The 27,635-nt window shown below is 50.8% G+C and overlaps 2 protein-coding genes across 2 annotated transcripts in view; one reads left to right on the forward strand and one right to left on the reverse strand.

Annotated features, from left to right (window-relative positions):
- LOC140427619 (ribosomal RNA processing protein 1 homolog B-like) overlaps positions 1-27,635 on the reverse strand; it is a 944,136-nt gene that overhangs the window by 69,197 nt on the left and 847,304 nt on the right. The window lies entirely within an intron of this gene.
- Positions 2,096-27,635, forward strand: part of LOC140427611 (ribosomal RNA processing protein 1 homolog B-like) — a 63,695-nt gene continuing 38,155 nt past the window's right edge. Inside the window, exons 1-11 of the mRNA XM_072513019.1 lie at positions 2,096-2,174; positions 8,163-8,220; positions 9,988-10,073; positions 13,750-13,811; positions 15,447-15,579; positions 15,932-15,996; positions 18,583-18,770; positions 21,461-21,561; positions 23,273-23,370; positions 23,536-23,555; positions 25,524-25,652. Of these exons, the coding sequence (XP_072369120.1) occupies positions 2,145-2,174; positions 8,163-8,220; positions 9,988-10,073; positions 13,750-13,811; positions 15,447-15,579; positions 15,932-15,996; positions 18,583-18,770; positions 21,461-21,561; positions 23,273-23,370; positions 23,536-23,555; positions 25,524-25,652 (970 nt within the window). The 5' untranslated portion in view covers positions 2,096-2,144. The remainder of the gene's footprint in view (positions 2,175-8,162; positions 8,221-9,987; positions 10,074-13,749; positions 13,812-15,446; positions 15,580-15,931; positions 15,997-18,582; positions 18,771-21,460; positions 21,562-23,272; positions 23,371-23,535; positions 23,556-25,523; positions 25,653-27,635) is intronic.

Below are 27,635 nucleotides of genomic sequence, written 5' to 3' on the forward strand. Positions count from 1 at the left end.
AGACTGGGGAGAGCGGGAGAGAGAGAGACCGGGGAGAGAGAGAGAGAGAGAGAGACCGGGGAGAGAGGGAGGGAGGCACGAGGGCCGGGAGGGAGGCACGAGGGCAGAGACCGGGGGAGGCCGCGAGGGCAGAGACCGAGGGAGGCACGAGGGCAGAGACCGGGGGAGGCGCGAGGGCAGAGACCGGGGGAGGCACGAGGGCAGAGACCGGGGAGGCACGAGGGCAGAGACCGGGGGAGGCGCGAGGGCAGAGACCGGGGGAGGCACGAGGGCAGAGACCGGGGGAGGCACGAGGGCAGAGACCGGGGGAGGCACGAGGGCAGAGACCGGGGAGGCACGAGGGCAGAGACCGAGGGAGGCACGAGGGCAGAGACCGGGGGAGGCGCGAGGGCAGAGACCGGGGGAGGCACGAGGGCAGAGACCGGGGGAGGCACGAGGGCAGAGACCGGGGGAGGCACGAGGGCAGAGACCCGGGGAGGCACGAGGGCAGAGACCGGGGGAGGCGCGAGGGCAGAGACCGGGGGGGGCACGAGGGCAGAGACCGGGGGCGACGCGAGGGCAGAGACCGGGGGAGGCACGAGGGCAGAGACCGGGGGCGACGCGAGGGCAGAGACCGGGGGAGGCACGAGGGCAGAGACCGGGGGAGGCGCGAGGGCAGAGACCGGGGGCGACGCGGGGGCAGAGACCGGGGGCGACGCGAGGGCAGAGACCGGGGGCGACGCGAGGGCAGAGACCGGGGGAGGCGCGAGGGCAGAGACCGGGGGAGGCACGAGGGCAGAGACCGGGGGAGGCGCGAGGGCAGAGACCGGGGGAGGCACGAGGGCAGAGACCGGGGGAGGCACGAGGGCAGAGACCGGGGGAGGCACGAGGGCAGAGACCGGGGGAGGCGTGGGGGCAGAGACCGGGGGCGACGCGGGGGCAGAGACCGGGGGCGGCGCGAGGGCAGAGACCAGGGGCGACGCGAGGGCAGAGACCGGGGGAGGCGCGAGGGCAGAGACCGGGGGAGGCGCGGGGGCAGAGACCGGGGGAGGCGCGGGGGCAGAGACCGGGGGAGGCGCGGGGGCAGAGACCGGGGGAGGCGCGGGGGCAGAGACCGGGGGAGGCGCGGGGGCAGAGACCGGGGGAGGCGCGGGGGCAGAGACCGGGGGAGGCGCGGGGGCAGAGACCGGGGGAGGCGCGGGGGCAGAGACCGGGGGAGGCGCGAGGGCAGAGACCGGGGGCGGCGCGAGGGCAGAGACCGGGGGCGGCGCGAGGGCAGAGACCGGGGGAGGCAGGAGGGCAGAGACCGGGGGAGGCAGGAGGGCAGAGACCGGGGGAGGCGCGAGGGCAGAGACCGGGGGAGGCGCGAGGGCAGAGACCGGGGGAGGCGCGAGGGCAGAGACCGGGGGAGGCGCGGGGGGCAGAGACCGGGGGAGGCGCGGGGGCAGAGACCGGGGGCGACGCGGGGGCAGAGACCGGGGGCGACGCGGGGGCGGAGACCGGGGGCGACGCGAGGGCAGAGACCGGGGGCGGCACGAGGGCAGAGACCGGGGGAGGCACGAGGGCAGAGACCGGGGGAGAGAGGGAGAGCAAGGACACTTCGGGGGAGAGAGTGTGTGAGGTAGAGTGAATACGGGGCCATTCGACCGATCAAGTCTGCACCGGCACTTGAATTGAGCACTCTACCCTATCCCTGTATCCCCACCCAACCTTTTGGACACTGAGGGCAATTTAGCATGGGCAATCTACCTAACCTGCATATCTTTGGACTGTGGGAGGAAACCGGAGTACCCGGAGGAAACCCACGCAGGCATGAGTAATGTGCAAACGCCACACAGTCATCCGAGGTTGGAATCGGACCTGGATCTCTGGAGATGAGGCAGCAGTGCCAACCACTCTGTCACCCATAAAGAGCAACCCTGCCAAGGCCCACTCCCCCCGCTCTATCTCTGTAGCCCCGCGCATTGATCATGGCCAGTCCACCTCACCCGCACATCTTTGGACTGTGGGAGGAAACCGGAGCACCCGGAGGAAACCCACGCAGACACTTCACTCGCCAAACGCCTTCTTTTGCACTCGGTTCAATTCACACAAGTTCTGTTTTTTGTTTAGGTGGTTTCAGCCAGGAGGAGTTACTGAAAATATGGAAGGGCATCTTCTACTGCATGTGGATGCAGGACAAACCTCTCTTACAGGTAAGACATTGTTCCAGCAGAACTTCCCAACCTATGTACTATAATCCTCAATGGGAGTTGCAGAAATGGTGTTTGGGGTTGCAAGCTTCCCCAAGAGGTACTGTATATAGTTTCGTTCTCAAGAAAGGATATCATTGCATTTGAATTAGTTCTTAGGAATTCGGAGCAGAAGTCGGCAATTCAGCCCCCCAGCCTGCTCCTCCATTCAATCAGATCCTGGCTGCTCTCTTCCTGGTCTCAAATCCACCTCCCACCGGTTTCCCATATCCCTTTTGCCTGTTTTTTAAAATCAGAAATATATCTACTTGAAATCTTTTAATGACTCAGATTCCACTGCATTATGGGACAGCGAGTTTCACAAATACACCACCCTATGCGAGAAGTAGTTCCTCCTCATCTCAGTTCTAAATCTAGCACACCTCAACCTATATCTGTGACCTCTCATTCCAGATTGCCTCCAATGCCACCACATCCACAGGCTTTTCACAGTAACTTCATTGAAGCCTAATTGTGACAATAAGCGATTATTATTATTATCCTCAAATAAGGAGACCAAAATTGGACACAATACTCCAGACGTGGTCACACCAAAACCTGATACAATTGCAACATAACTTCTAATTTCAAAACAGTCCTTTTGCAATAAATGCTAACATTGCATTTGCCTTTTTAATTACAGGCTGTACCTGCATACCGACTTATTAACAAAGACACCCAGATCCCTCTGCCCAGATGCATCTTGAATCTGCTTTCCATTTAGATAATTTGCCTTTCTATTTTTTTCAGCCAAACGGACAACCTCACACTTGTCACCATTAAACGTCACCTGCCAGATTTTGGCCCAATCTCCTCGGCTATCTATATCTGTAAAATATTTATCATAGAATTTACAGTGCAGAAGGAGGCCATTCGGCCCATCGGGTCTGCACCGGCTCTTAGAAAGAGCACCCTACCCAAGGTCAACACCGCCACCCTATCCCCAGAACCCAGTAACCCCATAACCCAGTAACCCCACCCAACACTAAGGGCAATTGTGGACAATAAGGGCAATTTAGCATGGCCAATCCACCTAACCTGCCCATCTTTGGACTGTGGGAGGAAACCGGAGCACCCGGAGGAAACCCACGCGCACACGGGGAGGATGTGCAGACTCCGCACAGATAGTGACCCAAGCCGGAATCGAACCTGGGACCCTGGAGCTGTGAAGCAATTGTACTACCCACAATGCTACCGTGCTGTCCACGATAGAGGATAGTCTATGGGCAGACTCGTTGAGTGGAGTCAACACGTCCGCAACATGTGCTAGGCTCAGCCTGATACAATTTAAGGTTGTTCACCGGGCTCACGTGACACTGGCCCGGGTGAGCAGATTCTTTGGGGTGGAGGGCAGGTGCGCAAAATGTGCGGGAGGACTATGTGCGAACCATGTCCACATGTTTTGGACATATCTCCTCTTCACTGCCTGTATCCCACCTATTTTAGTATCATCCACAAATTTTGCTATGTTACTCTGTCCCTGCTTGTATATCATTTATATAGATTGTAAACAGTTGAGGTCCGAGGACTGACCCCTGCGGCTCCCCGTTAGTTACTGTTCACCAGCCAGAGAAGGACCCATTTTTCCTGACCCTCTGCTTTCTGTCAGTCCTCAATCCAATCTATAACTCTACCCCAATCCTCTATGACCCCATATTCTGGATCAATCTTTTATGTGGCACCTTATCAAACGCCTTCTGGAAGTCAAGGTACACCACATCCACAGGTTTCCCGTTATCTACCTTGCTGGTTAAGTCTTCAAGGAACTCAAAGAAGTTTATGAAGCATGACGTTGCCCTCATAAAACCATGCTGATCCGAGTTTGAGGGCATTGGGGGAAAAGTTTGGGTTGGCGAGGGGAAACTAATTCAGGTATCTGCATGTGTGAAACTTCCTTCGTAAACCGGTGTCAACCTTCCCGCTCCTACCGCTAAGGGGGATTCAGGACAGGGTAGTTTCCAGAGGGTGGGTAGGAGAAGGGAGTGTCTCGGACATTTATAAGGAGCTTATGGGGCCGGAGGAGACGCAGACCGAGGAGCTGAAGCGCAAGTGGGAGGAGGAGCTGGGAGGTGAGATAGAAGATGGTCTATGGGCGGACGAGTTGAGTAGAGTCAACGCGTCCGCAACATGTGCCAGGCTCAGCCTGACACAATTTAAGGTTGTTCACCGGGCTCACATGCCAGTGGCCCGGATGTGCAGATTCTTTGGGGTGGCGGACAGGTGCACAAAATGTGCGGGAGGACTATGTGCGAACCATGTCCACACGTTCTGGACATGTCCGAAGTTTAGGGGATTTTGGCAGGGATTTGCGGACGTCATGTCCACGGTGTTAAAAACAAGGGTGGGGCTGGGTCCAGAGGTGCCGATTTTCGGGGCGTCGGAAGACCCGGGAATCCAGGAGGAGAAAGAGGCAGACGTGTGGTCCCTTTGTTCAAAAAGGGGAGCAGAGACAACCCCGGCAACTATAGACCGGTGAGCCTCACGTCTGTAGTGGGTAAAGTCTTGGAGGGGATTATAAGAGACAAGATTTATAATCATCTAGATAGGAATGATATGATCAGGGATAGTCAGCATGGCTTTGTGAAGGGTAGGTCATGCCTCACAAACCTTATTGAGTTCTTTGAGAAGGTGACTGAACAGGTAGACGAGGGTAGAGCAGTTGATGTGGTGTATATGGATTTCAGTAAAGCGTTTGATCAGGTTCCCCATGGTAGGCTATTGCAGAAAATACGGAGGCTGGGGATTGAGGGTGATTTAGGGATGTGGATCAGAAATTGGCCAGCTGAAAGAAGACAGAGGGTGGTGGTTGATGGGAAATGTTCAGAATGGAGTTCAGTCACAAGTGGAGTACCACAAGGATCTGTTCTGGGGCCGTTGCTGTTTGTCATTTTTATCAATGACCTAGAGGAAGGCGCAGAAGGGTGGGTGAGTAAATTTGCAGACGATACTAAAGTCGGTGGTGTTGTCGATAGTGTGGAAGGATGTAGCAGGTTACAGAGGGATATAGATAAGCTGCAGAGCTGGGCTGAGAGGTGGCAAATGGAGTTTAATGTCGAGAAGTGTGAGGTGATTCACTTTGGAAGGAATAACAGGAATGCGGAATATTTGGCTAATGGTAAAGTTCTTGAAAGTGTGGATGAGCAGAGGGATCTAGGTGTCCATGTACATAGATCCCTGAAAGTTGCCACCCAGGTTGATAGGGTTGTGAAGAAGGCCTATGGAGGGTTGGCCTTTATTGGTAGAGGGATTGAGTTCCGGAGTCGGGAGGTCATGTTGCAGCTGTACAGAACTCTGGTACGGCCGCATTTGGAGTATTGCGTACAGTTCTGGTCACCGCATTATAGGAAGGACGTGGAGGCTTTGGAGCGGGTGCAGAGGAGATTTACCAGGATGTTGCCTGGTATGGAGGGAAAATCTTATGAGGAAAGGCTGATGGACTTGAGGTTGTTTTCGTTGGAGAGAAGAAGGTTAAGAGGAGACTTAATAGAGGCATACAAAATGATCAGGGGGTTGGATAGGGTGGACAGTGAGAGCCTTCTCCCGCGGATGGATATGGCTGGCACGAGGGGACATAACTTTAAACTGAGGGGTAATAGATATAGGACAGAGGTCAGAGGTAGGTTCTTTACGCAAAGAGTAGTGAGGCCGTGGAATGCCCTACCTGCTACAGTAGTGAACTCGCCAACATTGAGGGCATTTAAAAGTTTATTGGATAAACATATGGATGATAATGGCATAGTGTAGGTTAGATGGCTTTTGTTTCGGTGCAACATTGTGGGCCGAAGGGCCTGTACTGCGCTGTATTGTTCTATGTTCTATATGTTTTGACCTTTGCTTCCCTGGTAGCCCAGAGACGGATACTATTAGCTTGGAGGGACTCAAAGCCCCGAAGTCGGAGACCTGGCTATCGGACATGGCTCGCTTTCTCTGTTTGGAGAAAATCAAGTTCACCTTGAGGGGGTCACTGTTAGGGTTCACCCGGAGGTGGCAACCGTTCGTCAACTTCTTTGCGGGAAATTAATCGTCAGCAGACTGGGGGGCGGGGGCGGGGAGAGTAGTTTAGATTAGAGTAGGGGGTTAATAAGGGTGGGACCTATACGAGAGGTAAATGGCTTTTGCACTATGTTTATGGTTTCATGTGTATTGTTTATTTTATTGTTACTATCCCAAAAATACCTCATTAAAATGTTTATTTAAAAAAAAAACATGCTGACAACGGTGCATTGAGCTTTGTCTTTTCAAATGTTCAGTCGTCTCCTCCTTCATGGCTGATTCCAGTGACTTCCCCACCACAGAGGTCAAGCTCACGAGTCTATAGTTTCTTACTTTTTGCCTCTCCCATTTTGAATAGGTGCGTCACATTAGTGTGTTTCCAATCCATCAGGACCCTTCCGGATTCTATGGAATTCTGAAATATCAACCAGTACGTCCACTATCAACGCTGCACCTTCCTTAATACAGTAAGGTGCAGGCCATCAGGTCCTGGAGACCTTCTCTCCCCTTAATCCCATCACTTTATTCAATACTGTCTCCCTAGTGATGGTTGTCGCACCTACCGTGAAGACAGAGGCAAAATATTGGTTGAGTGCCTCCACCATCTGTGTTCCTCACCAGTATCGTCTTCTAAAAGACAAACATTTACTTTAGTTATTCTCTTCCTCTTTATGTAATTATAGAAGCTTCTGGTATCAGTGTTTGTTTTCTGCTAGTTTCCATTCGTCGTTCATCTTGGATCTTTTAATTTTATTTTTAGTAGCCTTTTGCTGACGTTCTGCCAATTCTCCAGCTTACCACTAGCTTTTGCAGTTTGGTATGTCCTAGTTTTTGCCTTTATTCCTTCCTTGACTTCCTTATTTAGCCATGGAATGTTTTTCGCCTTTTTAAAATTCCACTTTCCCTCCGGAGTGTGCTTTAACTGAGAGGTGTTTAATATCTCCCTGAACATCCACCATTGTTCCTCAACTGTTCTACCCTCAATTATCTGTCCCAGGTCTACTTGGGCCAACTCTTTCCTCAGGCCTGTATAATTGCCTCTGCCCAACGCTAAAACTCTAGTATGGTACTCTGTCTTCTCTCGCCCAGTCTGAATGTGAAATTCTAGCATGCTGTGAGTGGGCCCGTAACGACAAGACTATTAAGGGCAAGATGAGCAGCCAAATGGTCTACTTCTCCTAATTCTTGTGTTCCTGATAGGAGGCCTGGTCCAGAGAAGCTGGCGGCTAACCCTGGGCCACGTGTATCAATACAGCAAGGGGCAGACAGGGAACCTAAAATGGACTTTTCTCCCATGTTGTGGTATTTGCCTTCTGTTGCTGCTTTCTGCCTCCCCTGGTATTGAGTCAGGGATTAAATCAAGGATTCTCTGTTTGCTTTTACAGGAGTCATCCAGATTCGAAACGTTAGCTCCCTTTTCTCACCACAGATGCCGTCTGGCCTGCTGCGATTGTCCAGTATTTAATCATCTTTATCAGCATCTTTAATAGGCTTACAATAACGCTGGGAGGAAACCCACGCAAACACGGGAAGAACATGCAGACTACGTACATACAATGACCCAAGCTGGGAATCGAACCCGGGTCTCTGACGTTGTGAAGCAGCAGTGCTAACCACTGTGCTGCCGTGCCGTCCTATTTCTATTTTCGATTCTCTGGTTTACTTTGAAACTTGGCTGACTGTTGTACTTACTATCTGCCAGTAAATGGGGTATCCAGATCATAGGGGAAACAAAATGTGCTTGTAGGGGTGAATGATGCTGCTGGGTCTGAAAATATATGCTACAGAAACTGGATTGTGTCAGCTCCGTAGATGGTAATGGCGTTGGGACAGCTATTACGAACTACACGTGTATATATCTGCACACTTCAGCTTGGCGAGCACTAGGTTAATCAATTCACAGTGAGAGTTTTCAGCTCTTGTGGTTTAACTCATTAAAACCTCTGCTGTTTCTTCCAGGAAGAATTGGCAAATTCCATTTCCCAGCTCATATACACGTTCAAAAATCTGGATGCCAGTAAGTTGCCTTTATTCTGTCTCCCAATAGGATTTTGTTTATTGTGACGTGTACCGAGGTACAGTGAAAAGTATTTTTCTGCGAGCAGCTCAACAGATCATAAGTACATGAAAAGGAAATAAAAGGAAATACATAATAGGGTAACACAAGGTACACAATGTAACTACATAACACCGGCATCGGGTGAAGCAGACAGGGTGTAGTGTTCATGAGGTCAGTCCATAAGAGGGTCGTTTAGGAGTCTGGTAACAGCGGGGAAGAAGCTGTTTTGAGTCTGTTTGTGCGTGTTCTCAGAATTCTGTATCTCCTGCCCGATGGAAGAAGCACAATATCGTGCTCCAGAGACGCAAGTTGTTAATTATGTAGTGGTGGGGGCAGGTAATGGGGTAAAAGTATTGGATAGATTGCCATGGAAGAGTGCAGAAGTGAGATGTATGAATGGTGTTGAGACAATTAGCTGCATCCTTGAGAAGGTAGGGATATGGGAGGGAGATCTTATGACCTCCACCACTTAGAAGGACAAGGGCTGCAGAAACAAGGAAAAAACAAAATAGCCACATTTACTGAATGACCCCCAAATGAAATTGCCAGCAAGATTTCACTTTTTATAATTTTTACTTGAACGTGAATCAGAACCAAAACAAATTACACATGATTTAACAGGCAATAATGGTCAGTTAGAACTATAAATGGTGCATGGATTAGCATATACAACAAAGGAACAACAGGAACCCTAGTGCACCACGAGCTACACCAATAACCAATTTAATATCGTCTGTCTGCTTCATAACTCTCATTTTCACTCTGCTTGAAATGACACACATTCATACAATGGGGACCTGTTCTCTGCAAACAAAAGGGATATGTTAGGCTTGGTGCCTTTTTTGAATTATCTAGAAAATGGGTTGTTACCATTTTCCCATTGCCGCCTTCATGGCATAGCCTTGGTCAATCAGAATTGGCTTTCATCTATTCAGCGCCATTTTGTCCTGTAGGATAAATTGTTGTGATCGTCTGCAATCTGGCATTCTGATTAGTGCACAATAGTAAAATTTGGACAGCATAAATCTACTTCTGCCCTCTTGCCCCTTAACCTATGTGTACTCTTTTATACTTGCCCTCTGAACCTCCTTCCTGTCACACTCTGGTTATAATTATAATAATCTTTATTGTCACAAGTAGGCTTACATTAACACTGCAATGAAGTTATTGTGAAAAGCCCCTAGTCGCCACACTCTGGCACCTGTTCGGGTACACTGTGTCAAAATTTCCTCATAGCGCGTCTTTCGGAACTTGTGGGTGAAAACCAGAGCACCCGGAGGAAACCCACGCAGAGAACGTGCAGACTCTGCACAGACAGTGACCCAAGCTGGGAATCGAACCTGGGACCCTGTATTACTTCTCTGCGCTATTGCCTTGTCCTTTCTTTTCAACCTTCCAAATATTCCCTCAAGTGAACCCCCACTATTTAGTTTAAAGCCCCCTCTATATCCCCAGTGTAACAATTTGATAATACAAAATGACCGTTGGTCTTTGTGATCATGGATAGGAGGAACTGAAACCTTGTTGATGGATGTACAGGGTGAAATTCAGAGGACGCCGTTGAATGAACGTAGAAGAGAGAAGTCTCAAAGTGTGGCAGCTGAAAGGACTGATGCAGTCAGAATAGAAATGCTTGCCAACCTGTGAATATCTCCAGTGAGGCCTGTTTTGGCCCTTGATTTAACATGGATGTACTGATCAGTCCTATTTCTTACCCTGCTCCAGAGTTCCTATTTATGGAGACATTCTTTCAGACGATGAATCGGGAGTGGAATGGAATCGATCGTCTCCGCCTGGATAAATTCTACATGGTGAGATTGAGTTACCTTTCTCTAATCCTCAGACTCGGGCAGTCATTGTATTGACACCAAGGATATCTGCTCATGTTGGTTACCCAGCTACATCTCTAATGTCAGTGAGAAAGGGACCCCTGAGAGATGTGGCTCCAAGATTAGTGCTGTTCTTTAGTCCTAACTCAGACTGAAGATTAGAGCCATGTTCCAGGCTGACAGGTTTGTGTAATATCGAGGTTTAACTGATGTTCTGTCAGAATGTGGAGACTGCTACTGATTTGCTGCTTCTATTCAAAGGAAGGTTGTGGGGGGATTGCCTGGTGGGGCCATTCCCTAAACAGACATCATCATTCTCTCTCTCAAAGTTAGCTCCCTAGGTCAGAGTAACTTGTTGTTCTGAATTTTCTCAGTATCTCACAGGTTGGGGCCAGTTGTGTTTGCTGCCAGTTGTCACCTAGTTTTCCCTCTCTATCCCCAGTCTCCCATGTGCACGGCAGCCACAACCCCAAAAATGATTTAATTGTCAGAAAAGGAGTCGCTGTAAATTTGCTCCACTTTCCCTCTCCCGCCCCAACTTTTCACTCCTGAAAGTGCCATCCCAGCACTGGCTCAGTCCCCGGCTCAGTCCCCGGCTCAGTCCCCGGCTCAGTCCCCGGCTCAGTCCCCGGCTCAGTCCCCGGCTCAGTCCCCGGCTCAGTCCCCGGCTCAGTCCCCGGCTCAGTCCCCGGCTCAGTCCCCGGCTCAGTCCCCGGCTCAGTCCCCGGCTCAGTCCCCGACACAGTCACTGGCTCAGTCCCCGGCACAGTCACTGGCTCAGTCCCCGGCACAGTCACTGGCTCAGTCCCCGGCACAGTCACTGGCTCAGTCCCCGGCACAGTCACTGGCTCAGTCCCCGGCACAGTCACTGGCTCAGTCCCCGGCACAGTCACTGGCTCAGCCCCCGGCACAGTCACTGGCTCAGCCCCCGGCACAGTCACTGGCTCAGTCCCCGGCACAGTCACTGGCTCAGTCCCCGGCACAGTCACTGGCTCAGTCCCCGGCACAGTCACTGGCTCAGTCCCCGGCACAGTCACTGGCTCAGTCCCCGGCACAGTCACTGGCTCAGTCCCCGGCACAGTCACTGGCTCAGTCCCCGGCACAGTCACTGGCTCAGTCCCCGGCACAGTCACTGGCTCAGTCCCCGGCACAGTCACTGGCTCAGTCCCCGGCACAGTCACTGGCTCAGTCCCCGGCACAGTCACTGGCTCAGTCCCCGGCACAGTCACTGGCTCAGTCCCCGGCACAGTCACTGGCTCAGTCCCCGGCACAGTCACTGGCTCAGTCCCCGGCACAGTCACTGGCTCAGTCCCCGGCACAGTCACTGGCTCAGTCCCCGGCACAGTCACTGGCTCAGTCCCCGGCACAGTCACTGGCTCAGTCCCCGGCACAGTCACTGGCTCAGTCCCCGGCACAGTCACTGGCTCAGTCCCCGGCACAGTCACTGGCTCAGTCCCCGGCACAGTCACTGGCTCAGTCCCCGGCACAGTCACTGGCTCAGTCCCCGGCACAGTCACTGGCTCAGTCCCCGGCACAGTCACTGGCTCAGTCCCCGGCACAGTCACTGGCTCAGTCCCCGGCACAGTCACTGGCTCAGTCCCCGGCACAGTCACTGGCTCAGTCCCCGGCACAGTCACTGGCTCAGTCCCCGGCACAGTCACTGGCTCAGTCCCCGGCACAGTCACTGGCTCAGTCCCCGGCACAGTCACTGGCTCAGTCCCCGGCACAGTCACTGGCTCAGTCCCCGGCACAGTCACTGGCTCAGTCCCCGGCACAGTCACTGGCTCAGTCCCCGGCACAGTCACTGGCTCAGTCCCCGGCACAGTCACTGGCTCAGTCCCCGGCACAGTCACTGGCTCAGTCCCCGGCACAGTCACTGGCTCAGTCCCCGGCACAGTCACTGGCTCAGTCCCCGGCACAGTCACTGGCTCAGTCCCCGGCACAGTCACTGGCTCAGTCCCCGGCACAGTCACTGGCTCAGTCCCCGGCACAGTCACTGGCTCAGTCCCCGGCACAGTCACTGGCTCAGTCCCCGGCACAGTCACTGGCTCAGTCCCCGGCACAGTCACTGGCTCAGTCCCCGGCTCAGTCCCCGGCACAGTCCCCGGCACAGTCCCCGGCACAGTCACTGGCTCAGTCCCCGGCACAGTCACTGGCTCAGTCCCCGGCACAGTCACTGGCTCAGTCCCCGGCACAGTCACTGGCTCAGTCCCCGGCACAGTCACTGGCTCAGTCCCCGGCTCAGTCCCCGGCACTGTCACCGGCTCAGTCCCCGGCACTGTCACCGGCTCAGTCCCCGGCACTGTCACCGGCTCAGTCCCCGGCTCAGTCCCCGGCACAGTCACCGGCTCAGTCCCCGGAACTGTCCCCGGCTCAGTCCCCGGCTCTGTCCCCGGCACGGGCACCGGCACGGGCACCGGCACTGTCCCCGGCACGGGCACCGGCACTGTCCCCGGCACTGTCCCCGGCACGGGCACCGGCACGGGCACCGGCACGGGCACCGGCACGGGCACCGGCACCGGCACCGGCACCGGCACGGGCACCGGCACGGGCACCGGCACGGGCACTGGCACAGTCCCCGGCACAGTTGCAAAGCTGCCCCGATTGACCTTCCTTTGGTTAATTTTGGCTTGCTATTCAGTGATAGGTTATCATACCGGTGTCTGATTCCACCTCGGCTGAGATCCAGGAACAGCCACTGGCTAGTAAAGAGCGGGGCCTGGGTGTCCTTGTGCACCAGTCGCTGAAGGTAAGCATGCAGGTGCAGCAGGCGGTAAAGAAGGCTAATGGTATGTTGGCCTTCATTGCGCGAGGTTTTGAGTATAGAAGCAGGATGTGTTACTGCAATTGTACAGGACCTTGGTGAGGCCTCACCTGGAGTATTGTGGGCAGTTTTGGTCTCCTCTGAGGAATGATGTTCTTGCTCTCGAGGGAGAGCAGCGAAGGTTTACCAGACTGATTCCAGGGATGGCGGGACTGTCACATGAGGAGAGATTGACGAGGTTGGGATTGTCCTCGCTGGAGTTCAGAAGATTGAGGGGGGATCTCATAGAGACTATAAAATTCTAACAGGACTGGACAGGGTAGGTGCGGGGAAGATATTCCCAGTGATGGGTGTGTCCAGAACCAGGGGTCACAGTCTGAGGATTCAGGGTAAACCATTTCGGACAGAGACAAGGAGACATTTCTTCACACAAAGAGCGGTGAGCCTGTGGAATTCATTCCCACAGGAAGTAGTTGATGCTAAAACTTTGAATATATTCAAGAGGCGGCTGGATATAGCACTTGGGGAGAATGGGATCAAAGGCTATGGGGAGAAAGCAGGATTAGACTATGGAGTTGGATGATCAGCCATGATGGTGATGAATGACGGAGCCGACTCGAAGGGCCGAAACGCCGCCTCCTGCTCTTATCTTGTATGTATCTATGATTTCATTCCTTTTTCCTTAACTATGAGATGCACAGCCTCCCTGGCCGAAATGGGGTAAGTCAACGGTGATTTGTGATTAAACCCAGGAATCTCCTGATTTTTATGGTCCAGCTCCCTAAACGCTGGTGATGCTGTGAGCTGAGCCATCGGGAAAGCAGTGTTCAAAGTGAAGAAAGTTAAACTGTATGGAGAATTGTGATTTGTTGATATTGTGCCCTTTCCCCACAGCTTATCCGCTTGATGCTGAGGCAGTTTTTGGAGGTATTGAAGAGCATGAGCTGGGATGACAGGTGAGTGAAACTTTAAATGATCCTTCAGGCAGTGTTTTTGCACAGGAATTGCCAACACTAACTCCTGGTGCCAATTGGCCAGACGTCATGAGCAGTTGTGTATGTGCAGTCTGCTCGCACTGTCCAGTAGTGCGCATGCAGTTTTTCTCATTCGTTGCTGACTTCATTGCATATGCTTGTCAGCTCAAGCCAGTGCAAATTTGCACCTCTGCCACCAGCTCGATCCCTGTGCCCTCTATTGGGCAGTGCTGATGACATTGCCTGCATGACGATCTCAATCTCACACCATAATCGGCTTTTGCAAAATTGTAATGCCAGGATTTCTACAGGATAAGTTAAAGTGAGCATGTTTGCCACCTGGGAAGTAATCAAAGTGTAACCTGGTAAACACAGTGTCCTGGCTGATATTTGGATTCTTTCCACCTAATGTAGCACTCTGATCCAGATGCAATTCCGTAACGCTTCAAAAATTCTATGTTTCTGCATTGTTTTAAAATTAATAATTAACTCTTCCGTCATAGGCATAGACTTCAAAGGCAGTGTAACGGGGCGTGTATGCAGCGTAACCTCTGCAACTGCAGCGCTCCAGGAGCCTGGACTGCTGGGCTGGGTCGGGAAGCCGGGTCCTGGGGGTGAGGCGCAGGGTCCAGCTGGACAGAGCGGCAGCAATTAAACACCCACGAGGTTTCATTCACAACGACCCGTGAATACCAGGACACCGCTGGTCCAGCTCAGGGAAACATAGAGAAAAGGAGCAGGAGTAGGCCATTCGGCCCCTCGAGCCTAGCCCACCATTCATTATGATCAGGGCTGATCCTCCAACTCAATAACCTAATCCCACTTCCCCCATATTTCCTTTAATCCCTTTCGCCCTAAAGTGCTAGATCTGGTGGGCCGCACAGTGGTTTGCACCGTTAATTCACCGCCCCAGGGTCCCAAGTTCGATTCCCCGCTGGGTCACTTGTCTGTGCGGAGTCTGCACGCTCTCCCCGTGTCTGCATGGGTACCATGCTAAATTTCCCTTCGTGTCCAAAGGGGTTGGGTCAGGTTGCTGGGTTACGGGTATGAGGCGGAGTTGTGGGATTAAGTGGGGTGCTCTTTCCAAGGGCTGGTGCAGGCTCGATGGGCCGAATGGCCTCCTTCTGCACTGTATATTCTATGTTCTGTGTAACCTCTGCAACTGCAGTGCCAAAGCCAGACAGCTGAAAATACTCATGATAATATTTATTATCACAAGTAGGCTTACATTTAGCACTGCAATGAAGTTACTGTGAAAATCCCCTTGTCGCCTCATCCTGGCACCTATTTGGGTACACGGAGAATTCAGAATGCCCAAATTACCTAACAGCACGTTTTTTGGGACTTGTGGGAGGAAACTGGAGCACCCGGAGGAAACCCACGCAGACACGGAGAGAACGTGCAGACTCCGCACAGACAGTGACCCAAGCGCTGTGAGGCTGTAGTGCTAACCACTGTGCTACCGTGCTGCTGATACTGTTATCATTTGTAGGAAACTATTGGAGAAAAATATCTTGTGGTTGTTATTCATTAGTGAACAGAGTCACTGTTTCAGTGCAATTCACTGGGACTGGATATTTTGATTGCTGAAGTGAACCTTTCTGTTTCTCTCTGCAGTGTTGTCAGCCGATTTCTAAGCTGTGTGACAAGCGAGGTGTTAAATCCTGTCAGCAACACAGCAGCCAGTGGAATCCGCTTCCATTTCATTGACATCTACCTGCAAGAACTGGCAACAGTTGGTGCGCAGCAGGTAAAGAAAATGCAATTTCTGAAGGGGTGGAGCTTCTTGACGAGCTCCGACTCTGCAATCCTGTCACAATCACTGGTTCTCAGCATCTACAGAGTCCGTTGTGATGTCAGTGAGACTGTTCTACACAGGACAGTGCCTTTAGTGAATTCAGGCACATCTACAATTCAACTGGGATTGAAAGCTTCATTCTAATCAGCTAAAGCTGCCTAAGGTTCCAGTCACCACCTTTATTCTGTTTCCATCTCCAGTGAGTTTGATTAATGTAAGCTGTACTGATGTCATGTTGTGATTAATACACAATGAAACCTGTAACCGATGTGCAGTAACAGCATTTTTACTTACTTTGTCTCAGTTGTCTGCAGAACAGAACCTGAAGTTTATTGATCCTTACTGTCGAATTGCTGCCAAAACCAAAGAGTATGTATTTATCTGTCAGCATGTCAGTCTCTGTACTGTGTGTGTGTGTTATTGTAGCCCCTATAATCCTCCAAACTCCCCTCCAAGGCAGGGTGCAACCCCTGTGCTCTGCTCCCGGGTAATGTGGCAGCATACACCAAAGCTTTTTTCTGGGATGATGCGGCACACCTGCATCCCCCTCCAGGACAGGACCGTACTCCGAGCTCTGCTCCAGAGTAGAGTGGTACCTCCGCTCCTTTCCCGGTCTGTTACTGCCGTGTTTAACCGATCAAATCCCGGTGTGTTACTGCCATGGTTAACCGATCAAATCCCGGTCTGTTACTGCCGTGTTTAACCGATCAAATCCCGGTGTTACTACCATGTTTAACCGATCAAATCCCGGTGTGTTACTACCATGGTTAACCGATCAAATCCCGGTGTGTTACTACCATGGTTAACCGATCAAATCCCGGTGTGTTACTGCCATGGTTAACCGATCAAATCCCGGTGTGTTACTACCATGGTTAACCGATCAAATCCCGGTCTGTTACTGCCATGCTTAACCGATCAAATCCCGGTGTGTTACTGCCATGGTTAACCGATCAAATCCCGGTGTGTTACTGCCATGCTTAACCGATCAAATCCCGGTGTGTTACTGCCGTGTTTAACCGATCAAATCTCCGTGTGTTACTGCCGTGTTTAACCGATCAAATCCCGGTCTGTTACTGCCATGCTTAACCGATCAAATCCCGGTGTGTTACTGCCGTGTTTAACCGATCAAATCCCGGTGTGTTACTGCCATGGTTAACCGATCAAATCCCGGTGTGTTACTGCCGTGTTTAACCGATCAAATCCCGGTGTGTTACTGCCATGCTTAACCGATCAAATCTCCGTGTGTTACTACCATGGTTAACCGATCAAATCCTGGTGTGTTACTGCCATGCTTAACCGATCAAATCCCGGTGTGTTACTGCCGTGTTTAACCGATCAAATCCCGGTGTGTTACTGCCGTGTTTAACCGATCAAATCTCCGTGTGTTACTACCATGGTTAACCGATCAAATCCCGGTGTGTTACTGCCATGGTTAACCGATCAAATCTCCGTGTGTTACTACCATGCTTAACCGATCAAATCCCGGTCTGTTACTGCCATGGTTAACCGATCAAATCCCGGTGTGTTACTGCCATGCTTAACCGCTCAAATCCCGGTGTGTTACTGCCGTGTTTAACCGATCAAATCTCCGTGTGTTACTACCATGGTTAACCGATCAAATCCTGGTGTGTTACTGCCATGCTTAACCGATCAAATCCCGGTGTGTTACTGCCGTGTTTAACCGATCAAATCTCCGTGTGTTACTACCATGGTTAACCGATCAAATCCCGGTGTGTTACTGCCATGGTTAACCGATCAAATCCCGGTCTGTTACTACCATGGTTAACCGATCAAATCCCGGTGTGTTACTGCCGTGTTTAACCGATCAAATCTCCGTGTGTTACTACCATGCTTAACCGATCAAATCCCGGTCTGTTACTGCCATGGTTAACCGATCAAATCCCGGTGTGTTACTGCCGTGTTTAACCGATCAAATCCCGGTGTGTTACTGCCGTGTTTAACCGATCAAATCCCGGTGTGTTACTGCCATGTTTAACCGATCAAATCTCCGTGTGTTACTACCATGGTTAACCGATCAAATCCTGGTGTGTTACTGCCATGCTTAACCGATCAAATCCCGGTGTGTTACTGCCGTGTTTAACCGATCAAATCCCGGTGTGTTACTGCCATGTTTAACCGATCAAATCTCCGTGTGTTACTACCATGGTTAACCGATCAAATCCCGGTGTGTTACTGCCATGGTTAACCGATCAAATCCCGGTGTGTTACTGCCGTGTTTAACCGATCAAATCCCGGTCTGTTACTGCCATGCTTAACCGATCAAATCCCGGTGTGTTACTACCATGCTTAACCGATCAAATCCCGGTGTGTTACTGCCATGGTTAACCGATCAAATCCCGGTCTGTTACTGCCATGCTTAACCGATCAAATCCCGGTGTGTTACTACCATGCTTAACCGATCAAATCCCGGTGTGTTACTGCCATGCTTAACCGATCAAATCCCGGTGTGTTACTGCCATGGTTAACCGATCAAATCCCGGTGTGTTACTGCCGTGTTTAACCGATCGAATCACATGCCATATTTAACAGTGTCCGATGTGTTATTGCCACGTTTAACCGGGTTCGATGTCTTGTTTACGACATTTAACCGGGTCCGATGTCTTGTTTGCCACGTTTAACCAAGTGGTGTCTTGTTTGCCATGTTTAACCGGATCTGGTGCCACGTTTAACCGGGTCCGGTGTCTTGTTTGCCACATTTAATCGGGTCCGGTGTCTTGTTTGCCATGTTTAACCGGGTCCGGTGTCTTGTTTGCCACGTTTAATCGGGTCCGGTATCTTGTTTGCCATGTTTAACCGGGTCTGGTGCCACGTTTAACCAGGCCCGGTGTCTTGTTTGCCACGTTTAACCAGGCCCGGTGTCTTGTTTGCCACGTTTAACCGGGTCTGGTGTGTTATTGTGTTTTAATTCTTGTCCTTGGCTGTGCTGTGTTGCAGTCGAGTTTTGTTTCATGTCGTCTCGCAGGGAATCTTCGAACTGATTGCAGACCAGGCACCTTTTGCTATTGAGGATTTAATGAATGAACTTCAATGTGATGAGCAGGAGAGCAATGTATGTGAGGAGCTTAATTCAAACATCGAGGAGGAAGGCCCAACTGCAATGAAAATGCCACCAAACATAAATGGTGAGGAATCATCTCGTGTGAAATGTGACGCCTGTTGTCCAGGTAGAAGCAATGGGCCAAAGATCTCACCAAAATATGTACAAGGGGCTGTTTAGCACAGGGCTAAATCGCTGGCTTTGAAAGCAGACCAAGGCAGGCCAGCAGCACGGTTCAATTCCCGTACCAGCCTCCCCGAACAGGCGCCGGAATGTGGCGACTAGGGGCTTTTCACAGTAACTTCATTGAAGCCTACTCGTGACAATAAGCGATTTTCATTTCATTCATTTCAAATCTGAGATCTTGACAGGGTTAAATACTGAGAATATGAAAACAGCACTGGAAGCCCCCAGTCTGTCTGACAGCAATCTGTGAAGAGAGAAACAGAATTAACATTTCCAGTTCATATGTCGTCTTCTCCGAGACCGGTTTCACGGAACACTGTCAATGGACAGTGTGGGGGCATTGATTCTCTGGGCTGCTTCCACAGGAACACTGTCAATGGACAGTGTCACTTGGGCCGGAGGGCCTGTTCCTGTGCTGTAATTTCCTTTGTTCCTTGGGTAGGGGGTTTTAATTCAGACGGGCAGCATGGTCGATGCAGGCTTGGGAGGGCCGAAGGGCCTGTTCCTGTGCTGTAATTTTCTTTGCTCACTGATTCTCTGGGATTGTTTACACAGGGACACTGTGTAGGACAGGACTGCAATTAATCTTCTGCCATATCTTACCCAAAGAAACAATCTTCATGTTTGGGTGTGAACATAATTTGCAACAACTGGAGGTATCCTAATGTTACGATCCCAGTTGATGTTTTAGCTGAACGTGGAGATCCCATAATGGAACCCTCGCTCAAAAGACCGCAAGTTTTACTTTTTTAAAATAAATCAAGGAGGAATCGTCACAGGACCATTAATTAGTTTTAATAACAAGAAGAAAACATTTATTAAACATTTAAAAATTGTGTTGTGATACAATATTCATTTACTACCCCCTGAGCTTAACAATTACATACAGATTTGTAAGATCAACACACATCACAAAGTACATCTGAAGCTACAATGGTCTCATTAACATAAAGTTCCTTTGAACACATGAGAACTTGCAAGCTCCACTCTCCAAAAACATGCTTTAAAATCTCTCTCAGAATCATGCTTTCCACCAGTTTGCATTCTGAAATCCAATCTGGATTTTCCAAATTACTCTCTTAAGTAAAGCTTCTACTCCACTTTGAACCATGAATCCAGTCCATATTTTACACCACCCTCTTTAGGATTTCTTTGTCCTAACTGCTGTACAAACCGTTCACAATTACTATAACTCTCGATTTCTAGACTATTAAAATGACATCAAACTTTTGATTTGCGGGCAGCACGGTGGTGCAATGGTTAGCACTGCTGCCTCACGGCACTGAGGTCCCAGGTTTGATCCCGGCCCTGGGTCACTGTCTGTGTGGAGTTTGCACATTCTCCCCGTGTCTGCGTGGGTTTCGCCCCCACAACCCAAAAGATGTGCAGGTTAGGTGGATTGGCCACATTAAATTGCCCCTTAATTGGGAAAAAAAGAATAGGATTCTCTAAATTTTTAATTTTTTTTAAACTTTTGATTTACCTCTGAAGTCTGATTTTTCACTCTAAATCTGGTTACTGCAATTATATCTTTAACTCGGATCTCTGTCCCAATTCCCTGGTTATCTGGACTGTAACTGGTTCTTCAGGAGGCCTGCCTTTTCATAGCTCCCGTCTTTTCCAGTCTTTCTTGTGGCAGAGTTGAGAGATGTTCACTCCCTGAGATTTTGTTTTCAACTGCAATCAAATTCAGCTAAACTAAGAGTGATTTTTTTTCTCTTAAAAGGGCCTCCAGTTGCTAAGCAACATCCACTGCACATTCTCCCCATGCCTTCGAGGGTTTCCTCCCACAAGTCCCGAAAGACGTGCTGTTAGGTGAATTAGACATTCTGAATTCTCCCTCAGTGTACCCGAACAGGTGCCGGAATGTGGCGACTCGGGGCTTTTCACAGTAACTTCATTGCAGTGTTAATGTAAGCCTGCTTGTGACAAAGATTATTATTATTACATCTGGCCTATTTACTCTTCATGCTGTGTCCCAATCTAAGCACAATAGAATCACAGTTGGAATTGAAACCAACCCCCACACAAACAAACACATTTGTCCAGCATGACTCTAACTACAGGTTTTGTGCATCCAGGCACAGAAACATTAAATTAAACCCACCTTATTGTTACCAATACAAATATAAATCCCTTAAAATTACCTTTGTTTTCCTAACACGAGCTGAGCCGAGTTGTGATGGTTATTTCACGCACAGACTCTTCTAATGGAAGCAAAATTGCCGAGGCTGGAAGGATCTGTTCTGTGGAAGGATCATTTAGATCCAAAACGTTAACTCTGTTTCTCTCCACAGATGCTGCCAGACCTGCTGGGTTTATCCAACATTTTCCTTTTTTTTTTTATCTCTTCCAATGGAGTTAGGAACGTAGGGAATAGGAACAGGACGAGGCCATTCAGCCCTGTCACTCAGCCTTTAGTTGGGGCTCTGGAATGTTGGGAAGCTGGTGCTGTCTTTTAAGGTTTGGAGCAATTGTGCTTTCAGAAGCTCTGCAAATCTTGCAAATTAGTTGATTAAAGCACAGCGGGGTGCAGAAGAATTTTTAAATTCCCCTGTGGACATAATCAGGTTGTTCACATTCCCACAGGTTCCACATCTGAAAAGGATGATGAGATGCTGAAACTGGATAGAGAGGGAGAGAACCCAAATCAGTCTGGATATGATGACGATATCGGCCCTGTCCTCCAGGTAATGCTCGGTTTTTATATCTTTAAATTGATATTTTAACAAGCGGCCCCTTGAATGGAATTGTTCATCAGCTCAGCAGTCAAACCCGTTCATTTCTTTATGTCCTTGCAAAAACCTGTGAATCCAGCACTGTCCCATCAATAGACTTGGCTACTTCAGAGTGTAGCTGAGTCCCATTGGCTTTGGTACTGGACCAGCAAACCAGTGTTACAATCAAAACAAATTGAATCCTGCTCGTTTGTGGCTAGCGTCAGATAAAGTGAGGATAAAATCTGTCCAACTGTCAGTAAATCCCAACTGACTGAAGGGAACTGCTCGCTATTTCCTGACTAACTCACGCTCTAATCCTAGCCTCCAGCTTCATTTGGAAATATATCGCCGTCTCTCTCTGTCGCTGGGTCAAAACCCTGGAACTCCTTCCCTCACCGCACTGCGGTGTACCTACACCACATGGACTGCAGCGGTTCAGGAAGGCAGCTCACCACCACCTTCTCAAGGGCAGTTAGGGTTGGGCAATAAATGCTGGCCTGGCCAGCAATGCCCGCATCTTGAAAATGTTTTTTTTTTTAAATATTGAAGTAGGAGAAATCGAGAATTGCAGCAAGCAGCTTGGAGTTTACCACTTTACAACTATGCTAATAGTCCAAAGATCAGGATCAAGAAGATAAAATGAATTAATTCTTTACACCTGGTTTCCTAATGGAGGGTTGCAGATTCAATCTAGTCATAGGTGTAGATGGGACTGTTAACGACAGGCTTAAAGATTGGAACAGTCCTGGATCGAATTGAAGTAAGAGTGGATAACAGGTGTGCATGAGTTGATACGAGCAGATGACTTAGGAGCAGAGTAGCCACTCAACCCCTCGGTCCTGTTCCGGCATTCATTAAGATCATGGTTGATTGATTGTAACCTCGGCTCCACATTCCTGCCAACCCCTGATAGCCTTTCACCCCCTTGTTTACAAAAATCTATCTGCTTCCACTGCCTTATGACTGGGGCTTCCCCACTTTGATGATCAGGGCCATGCCTGCTCCCAGTCTGCATGCGTCAAAACTATGGTCTGTTGGACTTTGACTTCCTGACCTCCACTCTCCATTGAGGCAAGTGGAATTTTCGTAACAAAAGCAGGGGGATGCTTGAGAACATCATGTGGGAACGTCGTGTGGGATGTTAGGAAATCAATTCCACCTTCCCCTGCTCGCAAAGTGTTCTCATAAAATCATAGAATCCCTACAGTGCAGGCGGAGACCATTCTGCCCATTGAGTCAGCACCAATCCTCTGAAGGGGCACCCCATCATGGCTCAATCCTCCGACCTCCGCATGGGCAATTTATCATGGCCAATCTGCCTAACCTGTGGGAGGAAACCAGAGCACCCGGAGGAAACCCACGCACGCACGGGGAGGACATGCAAACTCCACCCAGCCGAGGTCAGAATTGAACTTGGGTTCTTGGCGCTGTGAGGCAGTAGTACTAACCACTGTGCCACCCACTGTGCTTCTCATATCAATGCTGTGGCAGTTCTGAGTGGCGTGCATTGTAGAATTGTCTCTTTTTTGAGAATGCTCTTGACAAGTAGTGAAGTGCTTTTTGGAAGAGCAGCTTCTGTTAAATAGAAATAGATCATGTATTTATAAAGCAGTCTTTGTTGCCTTGTGACACATGTGCAATATGATGTATCCTAAAGCTGTTGTTTCTCATTTGTGCACAGTTCGACTATGCAGCACTTGCTGATCGATTGTTCCAGCTGTCCAGCAGGGGAAGCACTCCTGCCCAGAACAGGAAGCGTCTCTATAAATTAGTTAAAAAGTAAGGTGCCTCTCTGAACATTCAACAAATGTCCCTTCCACTTCCCAACCTTCTCCCTAATCCCATCCATAGCTCACACACCCTGGCAACTGCAACACTACATTTGTGTGACTGCTCACATTTGTTTGTCTTGCTCTAATCCCTGTTCCTTTCTTTTCCCATTAGGTTCCGGGATTTAGCAGAAGGTGAGGATGGAGAACTTAACCCAGTCTGTGACGGAAGCAGATATTTTGCAGCATGTTCAGCAGAATGACTTTTAAAAAAAATATTCATTTATGGGATGTGGGTCGCTGGTCAGGCCAGCATTTATTGCCCATCCCTAATTGCCCTTCAGAAGGTGGTGTGAGCTGCCTTCTTGAACCGCTGCTGTCCCTGAGGTGTAGGTACACCCATACTGCTGTTTGGGAGAGAGCTCCAGGGTTTTGATCCAGGTTGGGAGTGACTTGTAGGGGATCCTCCAGGTGCTGGGGTTCCCAGGTATCGGCCCTTCTAGATGGGAGAGTTTGTGGGGATGGAAGGGGCTGCCGAAGGAACCTTGGCATTTCTCAATCTCCACAGTAGGTGACCCTCAGTGGTCAATTTCAAAATTCACGCTTTCCAATTTTGGGATGTGTAGAGGTGCTTTAAACGGTTCGGGTTTCAGGGTATTGTCCTGCGCTGAAGAGATCACCCCAGTGTCGAGGGAGCTTTACTCTGTATCTAACCCCGTGCTCTACCTGCCCAGGGAGTGTTTGATGGGGACAGTGTAGAGGGAGCTTTACTCTGTATCTAACCCCGTGCTGTACCTGTCCTGGGCTGAAGAGATCACACCAGTGTCGAGGGAGCTTTACTCTGTATCTAACCCCGTGCTCTACCTGCCCAGGGAGTGTTTGATGGGGACAGTGTAGAGGGAGCTTTACTCTGTAACTAACCCCGTGCTGTACCTGTCCTGGGAGTGTTTGATGGGGACAGTGTCGAGGGAGCTTTACTCTGTATCTAACCCCGTGCTCTACCTGCCCAGGGAGTATTTGATGGGGACAGTGTAGAGGGAGCTTTACTCTGTATCTAACCCCGTGCTGTACCTGTCCTGGGAGTGTTTGATGGGGACAGTGTAGAGGGAGCTTTACTCTGTATCTAACCCCGTGCTGTACCTGTCCTGGGAGTGTTTGATGGGGACAGTGTAGAGGGAGCTTTACTCTGTATCTAACCCCGTGCTGTACCTGTCCTGGGAGTGTTTGATGGGGACAGTGTAGAGGGAGCTTTACTCTGTATCTAACCCCGTGCTGTACCTGTCCTGCGAATGTTTGATGGGGACAGTGTAGAGGGAGCTTTACTCTGTATCTAACCCCGTGCTGTACCTGTCCTGGGAATGTTTGATGGGGACAGCGTAGAGGGAGCTTCACTCTATCTAACCCTGTGCTGTACCAGTCCTGGGAGTGTTTGACCCAAAAGAGAGCTGATCATCTTGTTCTGCACTCTGTTGCAAATGAGTTATGGTTTTGACCTGACATGGAATCGATCTATCATCCTGAAATGTCATCAGTAAGAGGGGTATAGAGTCAAGTTATTGAGTACTGAACCGTGCTGTGAAAGTTGACAAAACCCTCTTGGATACAGGTTAACCAGAGTAGGCAACTTAACAATCCTGGGAGGACCGGGTCAGACCAGACCCTGCTGCTCGTCACACTAATAATTACCGAAGCTGCTGATATTTTGTAGTCATTTAATGGTATAGTGCGTTGTGTAGTGACAAGTGTCTATTGAATTTTACATCACATTGGAGGCCATTCAGCGTATCATGCCTGCGTTGACTCTTCAGTCAACCCCTCCAATTTGTCACTTTTGCTCTTGCAAATGTTTTACTTTTCAATTATTTACCCAATTCCTATTTGTTGGAAAGTTGTTGACTACTTCCAGCTGCATTTCAGGCCGTGCATTGGAGATTATTGATTTTGTGATACAGCTCATTTTGTCAATTATCTTAAATCTGTATCTGAACAAAACTGTGGTCGGGAGAGTTCCAAGTGAGGTGAGAGAGCCCAGAACAAAGGGGCATGAAAGGTTTAGCATCATTTTTTGTTTCTGCCCTCTTTACCTCTGTTTGTGAAATTCAAGATCATTTAAGAGCCCTGTAAACTTGTGATCGTGCAATGTGAAATCTGATTCATGCTCAGGAACCTTTCCACAAGATGATTTCCCTCAAGAACTGTCAACAGATGAGGAAGATGAAGATTTTTGTAGGAGAAAGAGAAAGAAGAAACAGAGACTGGAAAATGTTTTTGAGCAGAAGCAGGAAGGAGTAGGTAAGCTGCATTGATTTAACAGATTGAGAATGGGGAGTGGGGGTGCTGGGACTGGCTGGGGGAAGGCGGGATTGCCGAGACTGGGATTTTGGCCCTGAGTCAGTGAGCTGCAGACACTGCGATGCATCAGGGAGCGGGAAAGTTTCCTGGATACTTCGTTCCATGCGGCAGTCACACCCCTTAGGATAGGGTCATCTGATTTTGTCCAGGGACAGGAGGGTGTGACTACGAGAGAGGAAGTGTGGGGATCAAGGAGGGAGAAGTGGAGGACAGACCCTCAGCAATTACCCAGTAGGTTTGAGGCCCTCGCAACCTGTATGGATGAGAATGTGGGTTGCAAGGTGGATGAGCAAACTGCCAATGGGGCCATGATACAAGAAGCCATTTCAGTGTGGTGGTGGTGGGGGGTGTAAATAGGAATGTAGCAGTACACTGTCGGGATAGAAGCGGCTCTCCTTCCCAGAGTGAATATCCAGAAACTGCCCGGCGCATCATTGAAATTGCGGAAATTGAAGTGGGAGGAGGAAGCAGTTGTCATGGTCCATGGAGGTACCAACAACATAGAACTGGAAAAGGAGAAGTGCTTAGGGAGTGTGAGCAGCTAGGAGCTAAATTAAAAAGAAGGACCTCAAAGTTAATACTTCTGGATTTTTACCTGAACCAGCAAATTAGCACAGGGTGGATAAGATTAGCGAGTTAAGTGTGCAGATATAGGAGAGAAATCGGGTTTCAATTCATGGGGTACTGGCAAAGGCACTGAGGAAGCTTTACCCCGGGGATTGTCTGCACCCTTCCCAGCTGGGTTCCTCTCCCCGACAGATCCTCTCCCGACAGATCCCCTCCCCGACAGATCCTCTCCCCGACAGATCCCCTCCCGACAGATCCCCTCCCCGACAGATCCTCTCCCCGACAGATCCTCTCCCCGACAGATCCCCTCCCCGACAGATCCCCTCCCCGACAGATCCCCTCCCCGACAGATCCCCTCCCCGACAGATCCCCTCCCCGACAGATCCCCTCCCCGACAGATCCCCTCCCCGACAGATCCTCTCCCCGACAGATCCCCTCCCCGACAGATCCCCTCCCCGACAGATCCCCTCCCCGACAGATCCCCTCCCCGACAGATCCCCTCCCCGACAGATCCTCTCCCCGACAGATCCTCTCCCCGACAGATCCCCTCCCCGACAGATCCCCTCCCCGACAGATCCCCTCCCCGACAGATCCCCTCCCCGACAGATCCCCTCCCCGACAGATCCCCTCCCCGACAGATCCCCTCCCCGACAGATCCCCTCCCCGACAGATCCCCTCCCCGACAGATCCCCTCCCCGACAGATCCCCTCCCCGACAGATCCCCTCCCCGACAGATCCCCTCCCCGACAGATCCCCTCCCCGACAGATCCCCTCCCCGACAGATCCCCTCCCCGACAGATCCCCTCCCCGACAGATCCCCTCCCCGACAGATCCCCTCCCCGACAGATCCCCTCCCCGACAGATCCCCTCCCCGACAGATCCCCTCCCCGACAGATCCCCTCCCCGACAGATCCCCTCCCCGACAGATCCCCTCCCGACAGATCCCCTCCCCGACAGATCCCCTCCCCGACAGATCCCCTCCCCGACAGATCCCCTCCCCGACAGATCCCCTCCCCGACAGATCCCCTCCCCGACAGATCCCCTCCCCGACAGATCCCCTCCCCGACAGATCCCCTCCCCGACAGATCCCCTCCCCGACAGATCCCCTCCCCGACAGATCCCCTCCCCGACAGATCCCCTCCCCGACAGATCCCCTCCCCGACAGATCCCCTCCCCGACAGATCCCCTCCCCGACAGATCCCCTCCCCGACAGATCCCCTCCCCGACAGATCCCCTCCCCGACAGATCCCCTCCCCGACAGATCCCCTCCCCGACAGATCCCCTCCCCGACAGATCCCCTCCCCGACAGATCCCCTCCCCGACAGATCCCCTCCCCGACAGATCCCCTCCCCGACA

The sequence above is a fragment of the Scyliorhinus torazame genome, chromosome 8 (assembly GCF_047496885.1).
Source record: "Scyliorhinus torazame isolate Kashiwa2021f chromosome 8, sScyTor2.1, whole genome shotgun sequence".
NCBI classification, from domain to species: Eukaryota; Metazoa; Chordata; class Chondrichthyes; order Carcharhiniformes; family Scyliorhinidae; genus Scyliorhinus; species Scyliorhinus torazame.